The 27,129-nt window shown below is 37.7% G+C and overlaps 1 protein-coding gene across 1 annotated transcript in view; it reads left to right on the top strand.

Annotated features, from left to right (window-relative positions):
* The window catches only part of pcdh11 (protocadherin 11), a 142,344-nt gene that overhangs the window by 71,637 nt on the left and 43,578 nt on the right, over positions 1–27,129 (top strand). The window contains exons 5-6 of the mRNA XM_030725911.1: positions 5,780–5,815; positions 14,253–14,451. Of these exons, the coding sequence (XP_030581771.1) occupies positions 5,780–5,815; positions 14,253–14,451 (235 nt within the window). The remainder of the gene's footprint in view (positions 1–5,779; positions 5,816–14,252; positions 14,452–27,129) is intronic.

The raw sequence follows: 27,129 nt of genomic DNA, 5'->3' as shown, positions 1-27,129 counted from the left end.
GTGTCTACAGTTTGAGGAAATTAAAAAAATTGAGCCCCATTGTGGCTATTTAATATCATTAGAGTGTGGTATAATTTAATAACAATGGTTGTCGACCTTCTCTAGTGACATATGTTTGCAAATAAGTTTCCGTTTGCAATGTACTTTGGTCCACAAAATATCTGTAATTAAAACACAATTTTTATGTGCTTTCAACACATAGAAATTGTAATAAAAGATACACTAAAAGATAGAAGTAGCTTTGAAATTGTAAAATTAAGCTGGTGCTTAAGCGTTTCAACCTTGCACTCTTTCCTCTAGCTATTAGTGGACAATTTCAGTTGTATTTATATAACGATAAATCACAACAGTCACCTCAAGGCGCTTTATTTTATAAGGTAAAAATCCTACAATTCCCTGATGAGTTTATGGTCTTAATCGTTACTTTCAAGTCTTATTTTGGACAACGTGATTTTGATTTTGTAAATGATGATCCCCTTTAGAGTCAAAAAGACAACAAAGCAAGATATTCTTTAGAGTGGGCAACCCATGGGCAACCTCCAGAGCTGAAACATGAGGACAGCGCAGAACTGGCATAAACAGTTCCTCTAGGCGCCACTTGAGGCTGACTCCAAATAGGTGTAATTCCCCATAGACTCCTGTGTTTAAATGCCCAAAACAGTTTTGGCCTTTATCAGTAGTTTCTCCCTTCAGAACAACTCTCAGTGGGTTTGTCTTTTTTTTTTTTTTTTTTTTTTTTAGTAACTTGTTAAAATGTAAAATTGACTTAGGGGCATGGCTGCTTTGGTTTACAGGTGTCTTGACGCAGTGGACTTTTGTCCCTCCACTACATCCGGTCATTCCACTGGACCTCTTCATTGTGTGGTTTATGTGCTGTTCCTGCCTTTTAGAGCATTTTTAATGGATTATCTGACTATTATTATGGTTGAATGTGTGGTATAGATATAATTTTGGTGAGTAAAATTTTAGTGTTTTATTTGTCCATTGTATGTGTGGCTGTGCTGTACCATACAATTTATGAATGCGACTTGCTAACCAAGCCAATTAGTTAGCTGATAAATATGCACTCCACCGTTCACCCATATATGGTAACTTATGTCTTAAAAAACATGGTAGCTAAATTCATCTTTTGTACTGTCCAGAGTTGCTACTTTATGAGCCTATAGTGATCAAAATCAGAGCTATTATTTTCAAAAAGACATTTACCAATTGTGGTTTTATCAAATAAAGAGGAAAAAATGGAAAGCAGCTGAAACATAAATAATGAATAAGTATTGCTCTAGTATACATTAAACAGCAGTGAACTAGAACTATGATGCACCAAGCTCATAGGTATGTAGAATAATCATTTCAGGTGATCTGTAACAACAAAAAGCAAATTTTTATTGTACATTATGTATTATACATTATCACACAATCATAAGGTGTTTTTAATTCAGTATCTTTCTTTTGATGCATGATTACTTTCCTGTATTGTTTTGATCATTTTTAATAATGAAAATAAACCTTCAGTAGCACTGCAAAACCTCTATTATTCAGACAGCTATCCAACTAATATATAAAGACCAGCCAGCATGAGAGTGATTGTAGGTATTGACTTGTCAGTTCAAACATTTTAATTCATTGATTTTGTAGATAAATTCATTATACTTTTAATATGCTAACTTATCCCTGCACATAAAACATGCTCTCAGTGTGGCCTTACATTTTATTTCTTTAGGAAATGTAAGGTGGCCATTCTTCAGACTGAAGGCCAGAGCAATATCGCTTTGCACCTTTACCTCGTGCTCAGGGTTGAATGAAATTGTTAAAGGCAACAAAAATAATGATGTAAAACCTCACGGTGAGGAACGCATGCAGTAATCAGAATGCTTAGAAAAAATTATTGTCATGATCATGAACCACTACAGATGAACAGGCATGCACATGTTGATTTAGTTACTCATACAAACGTGGTAATGGATTTATTCAATGGATAAGTGGGCCCAGTGCGACTCTGCATGGGGTCCAGAATTTGTGCTTCGCCACAGGCCAAGTATTAGAAGTTGGAACATGAATAAATTTTGATTACCGTGGACTCATTTTTTATACTCAATATGTAAATGTATATGTACTTAGGGAGATGTGTGTCCAAACTTTTGACTGGTACTGTATAAGCCTAAGCTGAAGGAAGGCTTTTTTAATATCCACAATATACACATAGCATGCATGTTGTCCTTCTCTTGCATACTGCATACACAATTTTCGCTGTAGATGGAATATTAGCTACCCTCCAGTCACCTACGCACAGCTGGAATGCACTCAGTCCTATCTTTTGTCTGTGCCTTCTGATTCTTTTTCTCAGTTCCTCTACCTCAGTGGCAGCTTGGCATGCCATAGCTCAGACCATTACTTGTGAAGAAGGTTTGTTTTAGGACTTCAACCTGTCTTCAGTTCATACTGGAACTCAGTTAGTCAGTAACTCAGTACTCTAGTCAGTTCACCATACGTGTTAGAACAATATCAGAGATAATTACTTGCAAACAATTTTGCAAAACATACCATCCAAAGTGACAATATGTCCTATTTGTCCCATTTATTCATTTGTACAGTATAGCCACTGTGTCTCAAAATCAGGATACATTTGGATACAGAAACAGAGCACAATAAGGTCTGGTGTTTTTAATCAATTATTTATCCAATATTTTAATGATCAGAGTGCCTGGGGTGATCAAAGGCAAGGTTTGAGCTCCACAGCCTTTGCTCGCTAAGACATCCCTCTGTACTTTGATGTGGTTCACCAACAAATGCATTTATCTTAAGCAGAACTCTCTCCCGCTTGCATGTGAATGCTTTGAAAACTGCTAGTTTGAGAGGCGTACATGCAGAGAGAGGGTCACTGACCAGTCCATACTGAGGAGAAAAAAAACAAAAAAACTTGTACATTTATGGTCTTTGACAATCAGATGTACAACTACTGCTTTGAATGTCATCTAAATATGAAACAACCATAGGTCACTTTCTCAGTTCCCTTATGTGCATTATCATATATTTAATTGGTTGGCAAGGTCTCTAACTTGAAGTATGTGTCACAAGATGTTGAATAAAACATTACTTGGAGAAGAAACAACTGCCTGATGGCAGCCTCAAGTAAAATTCTGCTTTAAATGACCAGTCATTAGATGCAAATGACTAAATCTTCAGACAGACTTGACTGATATTGTTGGGCTCAAATGTGCAGAAAAGAAAAGAAAAGAAAAGAAATAAACATCTATTTTGTTTCATTTGCATAAAAAATAAAAGTACATTTAAAGAAAGAAATTGATGCATGCCTTTATAATATTTTTATATTCCTTATAATCTGATTATGAGTGGTTAGTAGATGTTTAGGGCGTAATGTGATGATGAAATGATAAGTGCAGTGTTAATTATAATTACAAGCTTATGTAATCTACTTTGTTATGAGTGACATTGTCTCCATATGCGAAGCAGTTTGTTAAGCGTGTATCTACATTCATTTCTTGAACAGGGCACTTTGGAAAGTGATGTGTTGCTGATTTCATAGTAATTACAGTCATCTTATACACAATGACTGTGTTTTAAAGAACTCAGTGGTGGTTCTGCCTCATAGCAGGACACTTCAGATACAGTGAAGAAAAAAGAATTGAAAGCTGACTTATATCCGCTCTTTGTCCCTTATAGAGGTGGGTGATATAGTCTGAAAATGTAAATATGATATTTCAAGGATAATGTGATAATGATATTTTTGACGACATAGCAAAAAGAATACAAAAAAATGTAAAAAAAAAAAATGGCTTGCAGGCAGCAGCATTTATGAGTGCAAACAAGATGAGCCAATAGCAGCAGCATTATAGTGCGATAGTAGTGATACAGCAATATATCCAGTGACACAGCATAAGTCAAATGTAAACACAAAAGTAGCTGAAGTAGTGTTTTTCAATGGAATTTTTAAATAAACAGAATAGCTTAACACAGTATAACAAAAACTAAACAACTAAAGTAAGGCTAGTATAACAATAGCTTAGCATAACAATAACCAAAAGTAACTCAACCTAGTAACTATTCAGGAGCCTGCACGATATTTTCTCGTAATAAAAGTGAAACTGAAAAATGTTTTTCACCTTACTTAAAAAGCACCTCTCCCACCACATACCTGCACCTGTAATTTCAATCCACCTGTTGTTCTTGTTGTATGGTGTGCAACTAGCGAATGCTCCAGTGTGTCACGGTGGAGTGATTTGTTTTACTAATGGTTCACACATAACCAGCTGTTAGCACCTGCTCCTTGCCCTTCACACCTGGTTGTACTGGATGGTCTGTTTTTGCCTCAGCTGGTGAAACAAGTTTGTTGTTGTGTATTGTGCTTTGTTGGAGGTCTGATTTCTTGTAGCTAAACCACTTGATATTACAAGATGACACTTTTCTATCCCATAAAAATTATGCTGGTATTATCTTGGACAGTATGGCACTGCCCTAATATCATATTTTGTAATAATGTCATATGTCTGTTTTTGACAATTGGGGGAAACACATTAGCCTTTAAACAAAACACTAACATAAAGTTGCTGCCACTTACCCGCTTAAAGCTGCTCATTCTGTGTTGTCTGTTTATTAACAGACATAAGGCATAAGCCAATGTTAATATATACTAACTCTGTTTTAGGCTCCAGCTTTCAAGGGAAGCGACTGTATCTTTAGCTGCTAAATGAAATGCTAACTGCTAGCTTTGCTTGTCTCCTTTTTAATATTAGGTGTTGGGTTTATCAGAGCTCCTGTGCTATAAATGCAGCAGTAGGGTCTTCTAGGCACAGTGGATGGTGATGAGAGGTGAGATGGAGCCAAACCGTAAATGTATGGGCTGTAAAACCATAACAATAAGTTGAAAGATACAAAAAAAAAACCTTTATGGATTCTCTTTTTTCCATTTTAATTTAGTTCGGCTGGCCACCACGAAGAACTGTTTTGTTTTTAGTGAATATCTTGGGGTGTACTCCTCTATCACTCAGTCAGTAACAGCATCCCTTGGCAAATAATTGCAGCAGGATAATCTGTTGACATGAACTTGTTTCCTGTTCATTGTTTTACCGTTCCACCCCAGTAGTCCTCTCAGCTTCTCCCCTGTCTAAGTGGCACTTCACTGCCACATTTCTTTTATTTTCTTTGCAAATAAAGTCACGTATTCAGATTATTATACACAGTACAAAGAAAACAAAATTGGTGATTAAAAATTAAATACTCTTATCTCTCTGTGAGTTATCTCAGTCCCCAGAGAGAGGATGCTATTTTGCAGGCTTGCGGGTGTCTTTTGTTCCCAATTTAGAAGCTTGTCGCTGTTTATTGTTAATTTTTGATGCTTCATTTGATATTCTGTTCACTTTCCTCCCTGACATGTAGAGAAAACATCTTTATCAAAGTGTCAGTTGTGGGGGCTTCTGTTGTCAGGATGTCAGGTTTGCCCTATTCTTTACTTTTCTGGCGAGAGGGTGTGTACTCTGCAGCCTGGTTTGTCGGCGAGCCAGCTGGGCACGGAAGTGTGCTGCGCAAACTTTGCATCTGAGCAAGAAATCAATACGTATCCTTATTCTCAATTCCAACTTTAAAACGACTTTAAAGGCTCAAGTCTATGAATGTGGTTATATGAACTCTGATTGACCCTAAGAACACCAAAAAGTTCCCTACGCACTTCCCTTTGTTGAGTTCAAATATCAATTTCAATTGTAAATCTCTGTAGAGTTATAGTCAGGCAGTGATGTAAAAACATTTTCGTCTGTCCTTGCAGGAGGCCTGCCAATTGGGGAAGATCACCTCTGTGAATGTAAGTGCTCTGCTTCTTCTTTTGCATGTTCTCGGCTATCAACAGGAATATTGCATGACAAAGCATTTGTTTCATCTGCTACTATATTTTATATAAGTTGCGGCTTAAGTAATATTGCATCTCACCTAAATAGCAAAACAAATTAACATTGTCAGCTTATGTTAACACTTGGGTGAACATTACAGATGTTAACAACTGTTGTCTTCTTTTTTTAAAAGCAGTTTAAGACAATAATTATTTTCTCTGTGCTGCTGGAATTAAACACACCTCACAAACGAGTGTTGGCTGCTTACTGATGCTCAGTGTCAAATGCACTTTGCTTCACAACAGGATTGTAAACTACACAGGTGCTTCCTATATATTAACACAGAAAGGTTTAAATATGGTTTCATGTGATCCGGCACTAGTTTTCATTTGGACTTTAAATGCATTTTATTTCAGTTGTAACACTTTTTTTTTTTTTTTTTGCAAGTTTAGTGACATGTTTCACTTAAAAGTAATATAGTTGCTCACTAAAAATAACTTACTGCAGGAGCTGCACATTCAAAAACAAACTGTTCTGTTTTTGCTGTTGCTTAAATCTAAAACAAAAAACACAGATGAAAGTCCTACTATGGCGACTGTATATTGTTAGGAGACTGTTTTGAATATGTATAATACTTATTACTATTAATATGCACATTGTTGTTAGCATTTGGAAACTTCAAACCCACCACTGGATTTGATTCTAAACCTTCTGGAAATGCAAGGTTTATAACTAACACAAATGACAGATTCTCTTACTGTGATGGCCTTTTCTGTTTGTTACAACCATATTCTAGTATAAATATGACTATTGAGAAATGGATGTTGTAAGAACTGTTCAGTGTAGTAGCTGTAGTATGAACCCTCCTGGCTACATTGGTGGGAAAAATACTTTTTCTGAAGCCACACACTAACGTGTGACCGCAAGATCAATAACTTGTGGTCATAATAAGACATGTGAATGAGATAATTAAATAGTGTTCACGAGTTAATAAGACATGGGAATTAGATATTAAATTGTGGTCACAACTTCATTATAAAGTGTCCATGACTTTGGATATGAGATAAACAAGATCAGAAAACTGCAAGGTGTCTGATCTTTTAATTGTTGCCTGAAGCGTGTGGCGCTGCGTGCACATCTGGGCTCAACTGTCAAGACACATGCTTGTAATTTTTGTTCTCTCAAGCTCTGTATGGCCGTAAAAATAGTATAAACAACCAAACTACTAACTATTCTTGCTGGTTGTTTCAGAGCAGGTCAGTGGTTGCTGTTTTTAGGTGCCAGACTGTGATAGTTTTTAAGCAGAGCATAGGTTATTAATGATGTCACATATTTCTGTTTCTTGTGGTAGAAAATTCCATTTTCCTTAATTATAATATTCTTCAGACAGAAGGAAAACAACAGACATGGAAAAGGACAGTCGGAGCGAGAGAGAAGGAGAGAGAGAGAGCTGTTTCAATGCCCCTCCCCCTGCTGATAATGCAAGATATTATTATAACTCATCCCAAGATTAAAATAAAACAAAATTAAATCAAATTTATAGACGCTTCATGTGTGATAATTTCCCCAAGGAGCTCGCCCCGTGCTGTCAGTAAACAGCAGATTCTGTATCTTGTGGCCAGGCATTAATAAGACATGGCAACAATTTAGTTACCATATCCGTAGATCTAAACTGCCTCTTAGCCACAAGCTATTGATTTTGTGATCACAAATAACAAACTTGTGGCCATTAGATTTTTCTGACCAGTGTCACCATATGGTTCTATAAAGAGCAAATATATGTTGTCAAACTTCACACTGACAACATTACAATATCATGCGTATTGAAAAGCTTCTTCTCATCCCTTTATGTTATTTTCTTATACAAAAGTATTATTTTAGTGTCAGCTGTTTAAATGGTTATTATTAATTCCCAGCCAATATACGTACAGTATATGTACATATAGTGCTTAACAAATTTATTAGACCACCACCCAATGCAAGGTTTGTGCCGCAGCTGCCCAAAATTGGTAATTACCAAAACCTTTTTTTTTTTAATGTTTCTGTAATTGTTAATCTACCAGTACACCACAAGCACAAGCTCTTTAATCAAAATAACATATTTTTTTCATGCTAAAATATAATTATTGTTGTTATCCATGAATTTCCAAATTTACTGTTTTACAAAAAGGCAGAGAAAAAAAAAGTAAAGCACATTGTTATTTTTTGATTAAGGTGCCAAATTATAGCTATTTACTTGCATTGCTGAATAGAAAAAAAAAATGTTTTAGTGGTTGAATGTTATGCTTGATTAATTTCTGACTTCTCAGAGAAGTCCAGTGTGCTGGCTCAAGTTTAGGCATAAAAATATGAATTCAGTTTGCCTAATAAATAACAATATAATTTTTCAATCCATTTTTTGACAGATTTCTAAAATGTTTGTGTTTTCTTGTTTTCATGGCGGGTTAAATTAAATTTGGTAAGCAGTGTATTGTGTACTCGTGTCTGTAAGCGTACTGAGAGTTAAGACTCTTTGGGGAATGACAGCAGGACTGTAAAATTTCTTCCTTACTGTAGTTTGCACACCAACCTGGTACCTGCTCCCCCAACTTTTCTGCAGTCTCAGCAGAATGCTGACAGAAGAACTTGTGTGTCAACATCTCACTTTCGTTTTTAAAACTCACAGCCAGAATTTTGTTATTAATAACATATGTTGCTTATTCATACTAATGCCATTATATTGGTGACATTTCACAGTTCGGCGTAAGACCAAAGTTTGCCAGAACTGGGGATATTACTTGTTTTGTCATAGTGTTGTCACACAAAGAATATCAGAGTTATCAGTATATAACAGCAGATGACTCAACGATGAAAGTCAGAAACCACCCAGTAATCTCTCAGCCCACTTGCTAGAATCACCTCCTTCTAGTATGTTCCTGCTAACTCATCATCTCACAAGCAGAGGCATATCACCTCACACATAATAGGCAGCACTGGAACAGCGTGTACAAAAAAATATATCAAAAAAGAAATAAAGAAATACCTATAAAATAAATTTTCTGACAGATATTTTTTTTTTTTGGCAATGTTGCACCACATCAAGTAATACAGGGACATGCAGGACAGCACTTTTTGGATCTTGCCATTGCCGTATAGCTGTTTTTTTCACTCTACATAAGATGTGTGACATGACAAATCGCCATCTCCTCTGAACAGATTTATGCAGGTCTAGGTGTGCCCGCGAGCTGATCCTTATCTGAAATGGCAGAGCCAATCTCCCCTGATTCACTCCTAAGTGGTCTCTGTTTATCACTCAGTGAGGTGGTTGTCAGCCAAGTCCCTCTCTGTGCATCACTGACTTCTTTGCTATTTTGAGAGAATGGTAGTGGGGGGGGGGGCAGTATATATAATAATAAAAGTCATAGAGCTGTAGTCTACCAAAGAACAAGGTGGCAACCACCTGGCCTCCTCTCTTCTATATCTAAATATAACCGACTTATAATCCAGTAACCCGTGAATCCAGCCCTGCCTGGGTGGTTACCAGAGGGCTGGTTTTGGATTTTCTAGCTTGTTATATGGTAGAACTTGGCATGCATGTCTCCTGTTCATTTATCTCTGTGTACATACTTCTCAAGGCAGTGTTTTATCTGGCTGAACGGGCTTTGTTTGGTCTTGATATCTCTTACAGCAGCTTGTCTTTGCTTTATGGATTTCTGGCAGCTTCTTTAAATAAGTGATTATGCTTAGCAAAACACTCACCTTGACTCCTTAGTGAATGTTTGTTTTTGTTTGCAGTGTTTGTTTTTCAACATTAATGTTTTATTCGCATTAGTCGTTACCTCTGGGAGCAAAACTTTTATTTATTTAAGACCTATTAATGGTATTTAATTGTAATTAATATTGCAGCTCAAAATGACTTTGTAGCGAGGGCACCATGAAATCAAATTAGGCTTTTCTTAACATCTGGCATCAACTTGAAGAAGCTTGAATAAACAGCAGTCTAAAAATGAAGACACTCCCTCATGCAAAATGATTATGTCCTAATTGTCACGGGCAGCTGTTTGTTCTAATAGATTCTGGAAGCCATTGTTGAAGCAAGTTTTCAGTAATTAGAATCGTGTGGAGAGAAAGCGCGCTTTTTTGTAAAGCTGCCAACCTTCCGTAAGTGGGCTTTTTCTTTTGCTGGAACCTGGACATTGCATTTGCGTACATCCTCCAGTAATTTGAGAAACAGCTGCCAACGCTGTTTGAGAACAAGTAGATATTTAGACCACTTGAAAGCGTGGGCAAACATGGCACACAGAACTATATAACTTTGCCAGCAAGGTATTTCTTTCTGCTGTGTCTTAGAAAATGAATAAAACCACGAGGAAAAAAAAAAAAAAAGTGGGGAAAAAGAAGACATAAATCTATGCTACAGTATGTGCTGTAGAATATATGTCATAATTTGCCACCAGAGCATCTCACACCACATGCAATAAAAACAAGATTAATTTTAGGGAGTCCTACGTCTTATAGTTTTATGTGTTTGAGAAATGAATGCAGCGCACGTGAACAAATACATTTTTCTTCCAACAAAATGCTTTTGTTTCAGAGTTTTTATGTCACACAGTAGTTGAAGGCTATGTGTGTTTTGCTGTTTGTTTCTTTGACTGTGTGCCCCCTTTTTCTCTCTTTTGCTTCCTATTTCTCATCTGTCTTTTTAAGGGCATGCACACACTAACTCTTTCTCACACGCGCGCGCGCGCACACACGGACAGCGAGATTCGAGGCCTCAGGTTTCAGATGAATCAAGAAAAAAAAAAAGAGTATTTAACAAACTGTTTGAACATCACAGTATTGAAACCACTCAGTTTGTGCTTTCATGGCTCTAATTGTGAGGATTTAGGTTAGTCAGCCCACTCTAATAATTTTTAAATGAAGCATTTTGTGCACTTTGTTTTTGGCAGCTTGTCCTTCTTTAGAGCCAGACTTTAGTTTACTCTCATCTTTCCTCTATTTCCCTTGCCTTATTTAGCCATATCAAACAACAATAAATGCTTTATCTATACACTGTAGTGGCTCTGGAAAAAATATGTGCGCACAGCTTATCCTGAGCTTAAAGGAGCATGTGTTAATGATGTTTTTAATTCAGGACATGCATATTGCTTTTGTTGCTATAGCAATGGGAAATCAAGATAGTCATTTGTGCCAGTTGTGTTTGCTCTTGGAAAAAAAAAATCTTATCAGTTTGAATAATGGGATGAATAAAATTTGCTGCAATAACCGAAGCTGAGGGCGTAATTATATTTTATACGTTTTATGCCTCTATACAGTGTGATGCAGTATGATGTTACTCAGGGAATCGTGTGAAAACATAAATTCAAGCTGCAGTCTATATTACTGAGACCGCGCTCTGTTTTACCACTGCTACATGAAACTCCAGTCAGATGTCCTTGTTTCTGATTTTTTTCTTTATAAAATTCAAAGGAAACACACACACACACACACACACACACACATATATATTTATATTATTAAAGATGAAAGCAAAAATATAAACTAAAATCAGTGGTGTCTAAAAATTGCCCAGTGTGCCTCACAGTATAAAGGACTGTAACTCTGTAGTTTGCTTTCTGTAGGATTCGCAAACATGTTAACAGACATACAGAATGTTTTTCTTCTTTAGCTCCAAAGAAAGGTCGCAACTTCTGTAAACCTCCAGAGAAATCAAAGAGGCCTGTACTGTTCAGAAGAAAATGCCCACACTCCTGTGATCCCCAAGACTTTACAAATCAAAGTCTCAGCCTCCATACACGTTTCCACTTCTTTTGTGTCTAAATTGGGTGAGTGGAAAAACTAGGACATATGGTATTTCAACCTGTTAATATACATCCCATCTTCTGCAAGATGTGTATGGTGGAAGTCTCAATTATTAAGTCTTGCAGTTACCTTATATAAGAGAAGTGATTTAATAGGCCTCAGAGACCCAAAACAGTTTAGCAATTTAAGGTCACTATCTCAGTCAGTCAATCTAAATACAGGATGCATTCTGGACTTCCAGTTACTGTAAAAGCAGATAAACACTACAGATGCTGAACTGGCATGAAAAACTTTATACATTTATGCATGGATATCCCTTGGAAATGTCATCTCACTATACTCATTTACCAATGAGTAAGTGTTGCTGTCACTCCCTTCTTGGTGTGAATGTTCTGTCTTCATCAGCAGTGGTGTCCTCAGAGAGAAGTAACCAGAACTGATACTTATGCTGCCTTTCAATACCAAATTCTTTTATTAATTTTTTAAGTACCGTAGGCAACACATGTACTGAGGCTGCCATTCTGCAGAAACAGATGGGGGCAGCATTAATCTGCAAGTGTTCATGTCTATCCTTAGACACGGAAGAAAAACTACACAAGCCACAGAAAAGAAAACTTTAAATGGGGACTAGTACAGTTATCCTGATAGCTCTGCTCGACACATTGATAAAAAAGACAGTAAGAGTCAGGAATGGAAGTACTTTGCATTATTATCCTGAAATACCCTGGACGGTATTAAACATAGCCATAGCTTCTGGGTTGGAAAAAATGAAGCCGATTTGGATCTTAAACCTGCAATCCAAGGCCACCAGATAGTGATAGATGTGGTTGCAAAAAGAGTTCTGGTCCTATAGAAGTTAGATTAGATTAGATTACATTCAGTTTATTGTCACTACAAAATGCTGAAGCCAATGGGAAACCAGCGTTTTGACCTCTTTAAACATTTTCCTGCTGAGTGTATGGCCTCAATCACTCATTTTAGGTCACACTAAATAAAAAATTTGGTTTATTTTGTAAACTGTGGTTATACTATGTTTAGAAATTGAGGATTATCTATTATATGAAACTGCATTTTAATTGGCCAGTGACTTGTGATTGATAAGGTGTTCACCAATTAACATGTCAGATCTGTGACCTCCTGGTCACATCTGTTTGTTTGCAACCAAAATGGCTGGAGTCTCCAGAAACCAGTGGGTGGCATCGGGGTCTCTATGTGAAATTCACCTCGCCTTTTTGTTCAAGACAGCTGGCATTGCCATTGTGAAAGTTATGCTCAGTTTATCTGTAGATGAGGGTTTTTTTTTTTAATTTATCTATTTTCTTTTTTCAACCGTGATATCGAGAATTGTGTAATTCTACTGTTATTGGTATCAAATACGAAGTCTGTGGTAATGTGACACCCCTATGTTCTAAAACCTACAATATAAAGGATACTTTCTTAAACACCAAGCTCACCCATATCTGAACAACAGGTAAGGTTAAGGTTAAATGTCTTGATGAGAAAACAAAAGAAATCCAGTGGCAGAAGTGAGCAATCGCAGTTCCAATTGATGATTACACTGGTTTAGGGAATCACTAATGCTTTTTATTCTGTTGGCTTGTTCAGTCACAGAAGAGGAAAAAAGTAAGTGTTGTGGTTAACACCAGGCGCATAGTTCTAAGATTTCTGTCCTCACCCCAGTACAATGGCTGTGAGAGGAATTCTGATTGTGGTTCTCAAAGCTTTGATATATTTTAAAAGATTAAACAATGTTTTTCTGTAGAAGAAATGTCCTTGTTTTTCCAGACAGATCTCACTTTGAAGTATTCATAGGAACTCCTCACTGCTGAATAAAGCAGTCCTTATTAAAAAAAAAAAAAAAAAAAGTTCACTGTGTTCGATGGATTATAAAGAGTACCTTTAACACCATTTCTGGAATGAAATATTGCTGTCACTATTTTTATGTAATTTCTCAACTCTGTAGTCAACACAAAAATTGAAATTTCATTCCTCCCCAGATGGGGTGAAGGTAAAAATCTTAGAGGCGGATATTTCAAAACCTGGGCAAATACTGAGGATTTCATTCATTCAGCGATCAGCCCATACTTTATGACCGCTCACAGATGAAACAATCATATAGGTTATCTCCTAACAACAGCACATGTCAGGGTCTGGGATGTATTAGATTTAAGTGAAGAGTGTGCTGTTGTAGTCAAACTGTAGGATTGGGAAGAAAGAGCAAGTGTAAGGACCTGAGAGACTTTGACAAAGGCCAGATTGTTTGAGCCAGACGACTGGGTCTAATAACAAGGGGTGTTTTTGTTAAGCTGTGATAAGTGAGGGGAGAACCATAAAATGGTGACAGGGTGTTTCAGAGGAATGTGGAGCAAGTCTGATCCAGGATGGTTGCCTTGCATCTTACTAGGTCTGTCTTTAGTATGAGAGTAGCTGCAAATTTAGGGTCTTAATAAATTGTTGCTGTAATCACCTCTCACCTCACAAGCTATTGTCATATACAGTCAATAAGTCACTACACTGATGGTGGTTTCTACATTTCTGTATTATTATTATTCTTCTTATTGTTGTTTATATTAACAGGACAGAAGTGTTTCTCATGCAAAAAAAAAATTCTTATCTTCTGGTGTGCTTCAGACCCAGCGCCGTGTGACATTCCATCTTCCAGACGGTTCCCAGGAGAGCTGCAGTGACAGCGGGCTCGGAGACCCGGAGCCTAGCATCACTGCCAGTACCACCCAGCCTCTTCCCCTTAGCTTCCCCCAAGAGGAGTACTATGAGCAAACATCACCTAACAGCCGGACGGAGGGAGATGGAAACTCAGACCCAGAGTCCAGTGAGTAGCATATTTTGCTAGTTCTGACAGCAGGCAAATCCTTCCTTTTATGTTTTTCATTTTTATTATTGTTTGTGCTTTCTGAGGCTGACAGCATAATTTACAAGTGGCCATCTGTGTTTTTAGACAGTAAAATTATTTACTGAGATTACAGCTGTGATTGTAATTGTAACAACACAGCTTTGCAAACACTAAGCCAGCGGCCATTTTATGCAAAAAAAAAAAGAGAGAGGTTAGGATACCTAGCCATGCATGTTGGTTTCATGAGTTAATTCTTTAGACAAGCAAGCAAAAAAAATAAATAAATAAAAACATTTGCTATTCAAGTAATCCCAGAATAAAGGATGCACCGAAGTGAGATAAATATACTCCTTCTTGGTGTGTTATATTTTACAGTTTTCTTTATAGAGATTAAACCAAAAAACATCTCAATCATTTTGGATATGCAAATAAATTTGTTTCATTAAAAAAAAGAAAGAAAGAAAACAAGCAGTGAGTCTGTCATGGGAGCGCAGAATAAAATTAAGGATGTAATTTGCACAATGGTGTGTTTACTACTGAAAATTCATTTTGTATGATTAATTTTTTTAACTGTTGTCCAGTGTTAAGCAGTACAATGTAATGGGAATTATCCCTCTGAAGTTGTAACTCTGTTGCCAAATTGTATTTTAATGATTCACAAGACAGCTGTCACTCCATGGCTTACTGCCCACTGCTGTTTTGCATAATAAAAAAAAAAAAAAGGGATACACAACTCCTTCCTCATGCATATACATTTTAACAGTTGCTCAAACAAATTGCAGAGGGGGATGAAAAAAAAAGAAGGAAAGTGTGCTTAAGGCAGTTTAGAAAAGTCTGAGCATTTTCATTAGTGTCAGCGTAGATTAAAAGCCCTTACACCAACAGCGTACCAGAGATCCTGATGAAATTATTTTGCCATATATGACAGCATAGCATGAACAAGGCTATTCTGAGTCCCAATCCAGGTGAATCACATTCTATTTCCTGGATGTAACCCTGCACCATATGTTTCAGACAGGACTGCTGCTTGGATCGGTGTAGACGTTCACTCTTTTTGTGGCCTGTTGCTTTTCGGTTATCTGTCAAAACATAAGACTTTTTTTTTTTTGTTTGTTATTTTTCCCTATGCAGCATATAAAATCCAAAGAACACTGAAAAATAGATTGCTTTGCATACACCTACATGCAGTAAAGCCATTGTGTCACTGTTGTAAGTGAGACAAGAGTCCCTGATGCCTCCCCAGCATCTGGGTTGACAGGTTTGGGGCTGGGGTGCCAGTGTGAGTGTGACTGCTTTTGTTAGGTATTAAACAAAATGGGTGACACCCTGTTGATGGCCTTCTGTTCATTTCCGTGTGGAGGTGTAGCTTATGTATAATGTTCGGTTGTTTTAATTGTGAAGTCAGAGGAAGACAGTTTGATTTTTTTCTTTATTTTTTTGTTTAACAAAAAGTTTTTTTTAACAAAACCACCTCCATATTTTCTTCACAAACCCACACATATGTCCACACATATGTCTATAAACATGCGCATAAACTCATACAGTACATCTAATAATTGAGCCACTCCTTCCCCAGCTGTTCTCTATAATATATTCACCATGGTGACAGCGGTGATTCATATGTGATTCATTCATATAGTGAGGCAATTGCTCATGATTTCATTAATATACAGAGACATAAACATCTCATACTTCATAAATTTGCTCAAATACTGCACTTATTACCCACTTTCCCTCTGGGGTAATATTTGTTGAAGTGTATTTGCTTTAGACAGAAGACCATGCTAATGTAATAAATGCATGTATACTTTTACAAATTGCTGCATGAAAAATCCCAGTGAGTGCAGTATCAGCGTCTAATATGAGTAGTTGGATATTAGAAAAGCCATTTTCAGTTATTTGACCGCAAAGCCACGTGTAATACTCTGTTCTCACCTTATCGCACCAAATTGTATTAAAGTCAGGGTAGTTCTAACAGATAAATAGTAAAAGCAGGTTAGAGGAGACTGAATCATTTTCAAAGCCTACATATATATATATATATATATATATATATATATATATATATATATATATATATATATATATATATATATATATATATATATATTTTTTAATTTGTAACTCAGCAGAACCTTGATGCGTTCATATTTTCTCTTAGTATAATTCATATAAATAGATATTTCATAGACCATACATTTCCACCTAAAACCAAGAATCAGTTCATTTGCTTTTGGATGCTACTGATTTAACACATGCTTACACACACACTTGCACATCATTTCAAGGCAGGGTGAAATTCACCTGACTCATCGAGCTCCATTTTCTTCTTTCAGAAGTTAAGTCAGATAAACTCTGACTCTGTGCAGCTCAGTTCAAAAAGAGAGATGGATCCTGTGCACGTCGACTGTCTCAGAGATGAGTGTGTTGGTGACAGAGGGGGGCCTAAGATGGATTAGATATGGTTTTATCAATGAGCACCAGGCTGGCATGGCAGTGGCAATCTCTTATCATGTCGTCTCAATTTGTAAAGCAGAAAGAACAAGTAAAAGTGTAAAGAGGAGAGAGGAGATGGAATGACTCCAAGTGAAAAGCGAGAAACAGAGCTGAGAGATTGAAAGACCCGAGCAATGGCAGAATGAGAGAATTTCAAGAGTCAAAAGCAGTGTTGTTTCTTAAAGGTGCTTCAACTAGAACCTGAATGTCAACTTGCACTGAATAATTGTCTGTGCCAAAGGCAAGCCATGTGGCCTTCTTATGACAATGAATTTCTCAACTCCTCTTTAAACCTGCATCTTTATTAGACCACCCTCTCTTGATATAAAGTTCATATGACATTTTATGTTTCTATTATTTATGAGTAAGGCGGCTGTTCATTTTATGGGTTCTTGCCTCCCCCCCCCCTCCAGGCTTATTTCACCACCCCGCTATCAGTCTTAAGCTGTCGCCTCTCTTGTCACACATTATTTTGAAGATTTTGATAGTTCTTCTTCTGTCTCAACAAATATAAAAAAAAAAAAAAACCAAATTAAGATCATTTGCACGTTCATTTTTATGTCAGACCCGCATTCATCCAACAGCTGGCTATTACAAGACTATACAACCAGACCTATTAAACACAGTGAATAGTTCAAACAGGATATGCAAGGCTTTGCTTTAGGGTCTACAACACTGCTTCAGTTGACTTTCCCTCTAGTAGTGACTTCTAGCTTTCCAGCACAAATTTACACAGGTTCACCCAGACATTAACTGTGTCTGACTTTTTGTTCTACCTGGAATACTAAAAGTATCCACTTGATGAAAAACATAATTCTACACCCACCTTGGTTATAACATTGTGATCTAGGTTTGTTGTTCATTTTTATGGTAATGGTCATTGACATGTTTGTGGGTGATGTGACTGCACTCTTGAGCTGTCAAGCTGCGTGGATGCTGAAATATCTGTACTTAAATCCTGTGTTAATTTTTTTTTTTTTTTCACTTTAAATTTTATGTGTTTTAACCCGTGCTGTTAAGAAGATGTTGTCCTAATGATAACCTGAAAAGCTTTTGAAGAATGATGGGAATCATCATGTCGCGAGCGGCGATCAGTGCTAAGCCCTCAGACAAAGTGGAGCAAAGTGGGAGCAAATCCCTGAGTCTAAATCCCTCACATTTTTCAAACAATACACAATTTTGTTCTTTGGACGATTTGTAATATACTTATTTCTTTCTCCTGTTGTTGGAGTTGAGGGATTTAGGAGCTTGTGCTTTTGTCCACTTACAAGCAGCTCAGTAAAGGCAGTCCCGACGTAGTGCATTAGTCTCTGGAAGAAACATAACATATCTGCACAGCATAGTGCCGTATCTTAATCTGTGGCATATGGCTTTCAAATGACCAGCTTACACCTTGTCTGTCTAAGATCTAAATCTGCTATTAAAATAAGCCAATCCTTTTTAAATACTGCAAATGTAATAAGATTATGGTTTTAAATGTGCTGCACAGTGCATTCTGTATAAATCTAGAGATTTCAAAAGGCAGTTTCTCATCAAATAACACATTTCTATCACTACTTTGTGGTTCATATTTACTTGTACATTATATCTCTCTTTGGGCATTTTGGGGGTCTTTTATGGCACATTCTATAATTCCTGATACCGGCGGGCAAATAATCTGATTAAAGGCTTGCAGAGTTCATACTTTCTGGGGGTTACATTCTCAAGTCTTTGATTTCTGTAGGTCCAAAATTTTCATAATGGCTCTCAGACTGAGTTTCCAGTTGGCTGATTTACAACTGCCCTTTTCTTGTCTTTGGAAAAGGCCACTTGACTTGATCTAGTGTGCCAAACACGTTGGTACCACTTGAATTTTTAATACTTCTCTAACCTCCAACTCTACTCTGTATGTCTGGCCGCCAGTTCGCTTGCGCTGAGATTGGAATTCAGCTGTCTAGACACAATCTGCCCGCAAATGAAGAGATTTAATGAAAAAAAAGTTTGTCAGTGATTGGGTCTGTGCATTATTAAAAAAAAGTATAACACTACAGTTTATCATTAAAACCAATAGTTTAGCACATTATTATGTGACGGCAGCAACATTACAGTGTTCAGTACAGTTAGCTGCATTAATTATTCATATGAGCCGGATCTCAGTTTCACTTTGAGGGTTCTCATATGCAATTAGAAGTAATGAATGTGCTTCTTAATTACATTCATTTGTGCAAATTTCCATTCCCCATTGAATTTTTTTTCTGTGGAAACATTGTGACACTGACCAATGGCATATCATTTGCAATGTGACTAAATCCATTCAGCATAGAACAATTAGCTGTAATTAGTGTTACAATGTCATGAGCGACCAGGGGGAAAGACTAAGCTGACATGCAAGGGAGAAGAGGACCCTTGTTCAGAGAGTTAAAAGTCCAATATTGTAGCAAGAGCCAGATAATTGGCTGACCACAGGTTAGAAAGATGATGAACTGTTGTAAGAGTGTTTTTTTTTTTTTTTCGACTTTTATGTGCAAGGTTGGCTGAGCAGGCATTCTCTTTGATAGCGATGCCACACTTACTGTAGCTGTCAATGCAACCTTTTACTTTTGCCAGCCCATCTCATCATCTGCTGCTGACAAATGAGCAGCTTCACAGGAGTAATTAGGAATGAAGTGCCTTGCTTAAGGGTACATCGCTGGTGATTGAAGGATGGGAAGAAGGATTACCTTACATATTGTCATGTTATCTGACTTATTCTGGCAGCAGTGTGTATATTTAATTCATGCTGCACATAAAATGGTAATGCAGCCTATTCCTTCTCTTGCAGTTATGCCACAATCTACAAGATAACTTCTCCAAACTACTTTTTCTTTCACATCATTTGCACCAGTTTGCTTTCCGCTATATATTTCTCCATGATATAAATAAATAAAAGCCTTTGTGCCTTCTGGCTCCCAGAACTTTTTACAGCTGCCCCAGTGGGCCTGCAACAGAGCTAAATGAAGGAACAGTGAATATTAACCTACATAGATTGGACCTTTCCTTTTAAGATGATTTTAGGGTCTTTTTTCTGCATTTTCTGATCGCTGGGGGTCTAGAGCTGAGTTGGAAGGGGATTTAAATGGACTCATCTGTATCCTTCTCATCCAACTGGGATTTGGTGGAAGTGCTCAGTTGTCAGAGGTGAGGTGGAGGGGAACCCTTGTTTTATCTGGTTCAAATGCCACACCAGTTGTCTTGGAGAGAGAAAGAGACGAGCTATTGATCTGGAGGAGTCAACTCAGCTCACAGAAATCTCTCTCCACCCTCCTTCAAACAGCTGAAAAGTGTCATGTTAGAAACCTCCTTTTCCAGAGTATTAGGGCCTCTTCTTTGTTGCCCTGCCAAAGTCTTCTGTGAAGTTGAGACAGGAGCTTTCTGGTGCAATCAGCCAGATCGTACCATGGCAAGACAGAAAAGACATTAAAAGATATCAGGAGTGACATTTGTACATTTAAAACACTGTAACTGTTCCACGTTAAAAGTAAGTAAATATATTGAAAGTATGTTATTACAGTGCTAAGAGCTGCAAACTAACTGCATAACATCCTTAGTATATTAAGTGTGTATATTCATATTAGACTGTTTTTGGCTTTGACTAGAAATCCCAACTGTTATTCAATTCAATTCATTATAACACCAAATCACAACAATAGTCACCTTGAGGTGTTTAAAGACCTTACAGAGAAAACCCCCAACAATCAGATGACCACCTATGATGCACTTGATGACAGTGGGAAGGAAAAACTCCCTTTTTTAACAGGGAGAACCCTCTGGCAAAACCAGGCTCAGGGATGAGCAGCCATCTGCCGTGACTGTTTGGGGGTGAGGGGAGGGAGACAGGACAAAAAACACACCGTGGAAGAGAGCAAGAATTTAATAATAACTAATGATCAAATACATAGTGGTGTATAAAAAAAAGAGTAAAAAAAGGTGAGTGAAGAAAAAATACTCATTGCATCATGAGAACCCCCAGCAGCCTAGGCCTATTGCAGCATAACTAAGGCAGGGTTCAGGGTCACATGACCCAGTCCTAACTAAAAGCTTTATCAAAAAGGAAAGTCTTAAGCCTAATCTTAAAAGTAGAGAGCGTGTCTGTCTCCTGAATCTAGACAGGGAGCTCGCTCCATAGAAGAGGGGCCTGACAGCTGAAGGCTCTGCCTCCCAATCTACTTTTAAATAACCTGGGAACCAAAAGTAAGCCTGCAGTTTGAGAGCATAGTGCTTTATTGGGGTGATATGGGACTATGAGGTCTTTAAGATAAGATGGGGCCTGATTATTCAAGACCTTGTACGTGAGGAGAAGGATTTTAAATTCCATCCTGGATTTAACAGGGAGCCAATGAAGAGAGGCCATAATGGGAGAAATCTGCTCTCTCTTTCTAGTCCCTGTCAGTACTCTAGCTGCAGCATTTTGGATCAACTGAAGGTTTTTCAGGGAGCTTTTAGGACAGCCAGATAATAATGAATTACAATAGTCCAGCCAAGAAGCAATAAATGCATGAACTTCTTCAGCATAATATTTACAAATATTGCGCAAATGCAAGAAAGCAGTCCTACATATTTGTTTAATATGTGTACTAAAGGACATATCCCGGTCAAAAATTACTCCACGATTCCTCACATTGTTACTGGAGGCCAAGGTAATACCATCTGAAGTAAGTAGGTGGTTAGACACCATGTTTCTAGATTTGTAAGGCCGAGTACAATAAATTCAGCTTCATCTGAATTTAGAAGCAGGAAATTGGAGGTCATCCAGGTCTTTATGTCTTTAAGACATTCCTGCAGTTTATCTAATTGATGTGTGTCATCTGGCTTAATGGATAGATAAAGCTGTATATCATCTGCATAGCAGTGAAAATGTATGATATGCCTTCTAATAATATTGCTTAAGGGAAGCATGTATAGTGTAAATAGAAATGTTCCTAGCACGGCACCCCATGGAACTCCATGATTAAGCTTAGTGTGTTAAGAAGACTCCCCATTTACATGAACAAATTGGATTCTATCAGACTGATATGATTCAAACCACTGCAGTGCAGTAACTGTAATATCTATGGCATACTCTAATCTTTGTAATAAAATATAATGGTTAACAAAACCAAACACTGCACTGAGGTCTAGCAGGACAAGAACAAAGATGCGTCCACTGTCAGAGGCTGTAAGAAGATCATTTGTAACCTTCACTAATGCTGTTTCTGTACTGTGATGAATTCTGAAACCTGACTGAAAGTCTTCAAATAAACCGTTCCTCAGCAGATGATCAGTTAGCTGTTTTACGACTACTCTTTCAATAATATTTAAGATAAAAGGAAGTTTGGAGATTAGCCTATATTTAGCTAAGACAGCTGGGTCAAGTGATGACTTTTCAAGTAATGGTTAAATTACTTCCACCTTAAAGGCCTGTGGTACGCAGTCCATTAATAGAGATAGATTGATCATATTTAAGATCAAAGCATTAATTACTGGCAGGGCTTCTTTGAGTGATCTTGTAGGAATGGGGTATAATAAGCACATTAATGGCTTGGAGGATGTAACTACTGAAGTTAACTCAGAAAGATCTGTCAAGATCAATTGGAGACAAAGCCTAGATAAAAAGTAGTTGTACATAATGATACATCTGTGAGATGATTCTGAAATTTATTTCTGCAATGATTAAAATTTTCTTTGTGAAAAAATTCATGAAGTCATTACTAGGTAAGGTTAAAGGAATACTCGGCTCAACAAAGCTCTTACTTTTTGTCAGCCTGGCTACAGTGCTGAAAAGAAACCTTGTTTTCAAGTGATTAATAGTAAGATGTCCCAGCAAGTTTTTTTTTTTTTTTTTTTTTAATTGAGCAACAAACCTAAATGAAAATCTTCTAAAATGCAGTTTCCTCTCCAGCTTATGTGTTATCTGCTTTAAGCTGTACATTTGTGAGTTGTACCCTGGAGTCAGGCACTTCTAATTTGAGGCTTTCTTTTTCAGTGGAGTCACAGTATCCGAAGTTGTACGCAGTGAGGATGTAAAGCTATTGACAGTATAATCAACCACTCTGGGAGTAGATGATAGATAACAACAAATAAATCTGGTTTTTGAGTTTTTTAGTTAGGGGGTACAAGGCTAAGAGTCAGGCTATCAAATGAATTAAAACTCTGTCTGGGTCTTTGGTTGATTAATAAGCTGGAGTGGAAGATTGCTGCTATTCCTCCTCCTCCTTGGCCTGTGGAGGCTTCTGACAGTATGACTCTGTGTGTTGATTCATTTAAACTAACATATTCATCCTGCTCTAACCAGGTTTCTGTAAGGTGGAATAAGTCAATATATTGACTTATTTTTGTTTTGTTTGTTTGTTTGCTGATTTTTGGTTTGTTTTTTGGTGGTCTGGGAGCACACACAGTCCCTATGGAGATTGGGGGGGGGGGGGGGGTTAATTAATTTGGCCAGATTCTATAAATGCGAGCTGCTCCATCCAACGTGGGATGGATTCCATCTTGCTAACAAGACCAGGTTTTCCCCAGAAAATTTCTGGTTTTGTTCCTCAGCAGGTGTGTCGCTGAGTGGAGGAAAGCTATTCAAAACAACAGTAGGTTGGTGGTGTACCAGGGGCTTCTGTTTAAAGCTACGCTTCCTCCTCTATATGTGTTACATATTTACAGTAGTTACTTCATTCAACAGTTTTAGGGGGTTGTGTTATTAATGAATCCTCTAACAGTTTTATTTCAGCATCTGTGAAAGGAGCAACAGGTAACTTTTATTTATTTAATAACTTTACTATGAAATAAATGTTAATTGCACAATGTGTGGCTATAGAATCATGAGATCATCCCCCTTTAGGTTGGTTCCCCATAATCCTTTTTTTTTCCACTATGCAATTCCATCCCACACTATTTATCAAAATGCCCTGGGAAAATATGAGGCTCAGTTGTGCAACCCAAATAGGTAGAGGAGAATGCATTTTCCCCCCAGTACCTATTGGTAGCTTTCCCCAGGTAGCTGAAATGGCGGACAGTGAAACAAAAGGACTTACTGTGTAAAAACTACCCAGCAAAATAAAAAGAGCCTGGTTGTCAGGGGAGGCAAATAAGGTGAAGAGGGAGAGTGATATAAACTTTAAGTAAAATAAAAGTGAATCTTAACTCGTTTACACTCGTCAAGCTCCAGGGTTTGGGTGGAGTTCAGAACCAACACTCAGTTAGCATTATTTCAACTAGATCAGCAAGTAAAAACAAACAAAAAACAACATTATCTTTGTTACAGTGACACAGGGAATGAGGAAGGCTTGTCTCTTGCCACATTAATGCATGAGTGTCCTCAGCAGTGTCCTGAAAGAGAACCAGAAATGTTGGCTGGATGCACAGTGTTTGACGGTCCAAAAGCTCCTGTTTCAAATTGACTCAGCAGCACTGTGTCACGAGTGGGCTTTTGAAAGACCTACACAATTAAAATACTTATTTTGAAGTTGTTAACATGTTCAGTAAGTCTTATGTCTGATTTGGGAAGGGATCAATAGCTGCCAAGTTTGATCGTATCTCTGGACAATGTATTCTGAACTCGGCAGGGCTGGAGAGAGACTTCAAACAAGAATAGCGGCTCAAAGGCCCCAGCCAGCAATCCACTTTGTTCCATTTCACTGACTCTGTGATTCCCAAACTGGAATATGGCTCAGGCTGCATATAAAACCTGTAAAATATTGGGTTTGAAAGAGGTGAGCGTTGTGAGTCCTCAATTCCATAGCTGATTTGGCCTCAGTATCATCAAAAATAAATCATTAAAAACAAAAATAACACACCTGAATTGAAAAATTGGCAAGCTATTCATTTGATGATAATGGTGTCTAGCATACGCATGGCGCGGTGGCTCTGTTTGTTTTTATAGTCATTTATTTTAGTCTGTTTGAAAACAACCACTAAACCTTCTGGCCAGAGCTCCTCAGATAATAAGGAACTTTTAAACTCTGAAGAAAAGCTCACCAAAAATCTGGATTCCACAAAGCTCCAAACAGTTCTTGAGATCTATCCTTAAAGTGTTACACCTGGCTGTAGATCCAGAAACTCTAACTCCCTACAGAAGCAAGAGGAAAACATGGAAAGCTATAAAATATAGATGTACTAATATTTTATTCAAGTTAGATACAGGTACCTTTCACAAAAATCCCAAACTTTTGTACATATATATACAAAATATATAGAGGCTATTTATGTATTTTATGGAAAAAAAATCTGAAGGCTGTCTGTCATTTTTGACAGATTAGAACACTGAATATGGATCTGCTGTAACTGTTAAGAACAATGCTGGCAGCTTTGGTGGTCTGCTTGGAGGAAAGACGCAAAAAAGAAAAATATATCACCTTTGCACCAACCACCCCTGATGCATTTGATTACACCTGAATACCCACCTTCTATTCAGTTCATATTGGCGTGTTGACTGCAGTGTTTTAGCACCTCTGCTTTGACTGTAGAAAAAAATATTGACATGTGCAATCAGTAAAAGCAAGGAAAGCAATGCCTGCCCTTTGAAATATGAAAAAAAAAGAAATCAAAACAAACCAAAGTGAAAACAATCTCTCTCTTTGGGTCTCAAGACAGTGTTCTGTCTTGTAAATAATCTCAAAGTGCTTGTTTGTGGTCATCCTGTAAATCACTGTCATCTTGTGGCCACAGTTGACTATTGTCTTTAGAAGCCAGCTTGCCTACCAGACACTGAATATACTGTTTCTGTTATTAGGGCCCGAGCACGAACTGTGCGAAGGCCCTATTGTAATTGCTTCGTTTATTATTAGGGCCCGAGCACGAACTGTGCGAAGGCCCTATTGTAATTGCTTCGTTTATTATTATTTTTTTTTTTTTTTTTTTTTTTTTTTTTTTTTTTTTTATTATTATTATTATTATTATTATTATTCAGGCAAATGAATTGGCTTTTTGGGGGCTTTATCATATTCAAAAACTCATGAAACTTTGCACATGCGTCACACCTGGTGAAAATTTAAGTATTTTAATGGGCTCGGGCAAGGGCGCGCCCAAATGGCTCGCTAGCGCCCCCTAAACTGGAGCCCCACCGCTGTGTTTCACGTACATGAATGAAACTTCATACACATGTATATCATGTCCAGGCGCACAAAAAATCCTCTTGGAGCCATGCCCTAAACCCAACAGGAAGTCCGCTATTTTGAATTAATTATGCAAATTTGGCGATTTGCAGCCCTCACACTTTTTCTAATAACTCAGAGGTTTTAGACGTTATCATCTTCATATTTGGTTTGTCTAACCTACACCCCCAGGGGAATCTAAATCTCGAAAATGGTGAGTTTTTGCCAAGGGGGAGGGGTCCTTATGCCCCTTTGAACTTTGATCATTCGCCATGAAATTTTGATTGCCTCTCATTCATACCTACATGATCCAATGTGCATCAAACTTCTCCAGTAGGATGAGGGTGCCCCCCTGAACACATACATATGACAATATTTAATATCAGTCGCAGCGCCACCTAGTGGGAACAGGAAATGTCATATTTTACACTTGGAGGTCCAGCTCCAAGGTGGTTTAGCAGAACCATCTCAAATTTCACCTGGAAAGCCTTAAGAAGTTGGACTTACTGTGTTTTCAAAACTGTGACTTTTTGACAAAAGGGCGTGACCCTTATGGGACGGCAAAGTTCGATGATTCGCCATGAACACAAAAATGGCTGTAACTCAAAGCCAACTTGCCCAATCTGGCTCAAACTTCAGTGGTGTGATAAGCATGCTGCCCTGAACACACTCATATGCATAAAGTCCATAAACGTTAGAGCGCCGCCTAGTGGCAGCTCGGAATATCTTAAAATAGCATGTTTTTTGAGTAGCCCCGGAGCTACGTTTTATCTACATGTATGAAAATGTACAGGCTCATGTAACATCCTAAGACGTACAAAAAAGTCTCTTGGACCCATACCCCAAACCCTACAGGAAGTCGGCCATCTTCAATTGAAGGTGTCAATTTTTGCGATTTCCACGCCTGCTATTTGAACGAACTCGTCCTAGGGCATTTCACCCACTGACACCAAATTGGCTCCAGATCATCTACACAAGTAGCCCATCAAATATTGTGGAAATCTTTACAAAATATTAACCGGCCTTGTCACACCAGGCCATTAAATTTGGCCTTTGTTTTTCTCCCTCACCACCAAAATTG

The sequence above is a fragment of the Archocentrus centrarchus genome, unplaced genomic scaffold (genome assembly GCF_007364275.1).
Source record: "Archocentrus centrarchus isolate MPI-CPG fArcCen1 unplaced genomic scaffold, fArcCen1 scaffold_83_ctg1, whole genome shotgun sequence".
In the NCBI taxonomy this organism is placed as follows: domain Eukaryota; kingdom Metazoa; phylum Chordata; class Actinopteri; order Cichliformes; family Cichlidae; genus Archocentrus; species Archocentrus centrarchus.
The sequence above is the reverse complement of the archived record's forward strand: the minus strand, read 5'-3'. Positions and strand labels throughout refer to the sequence as shown.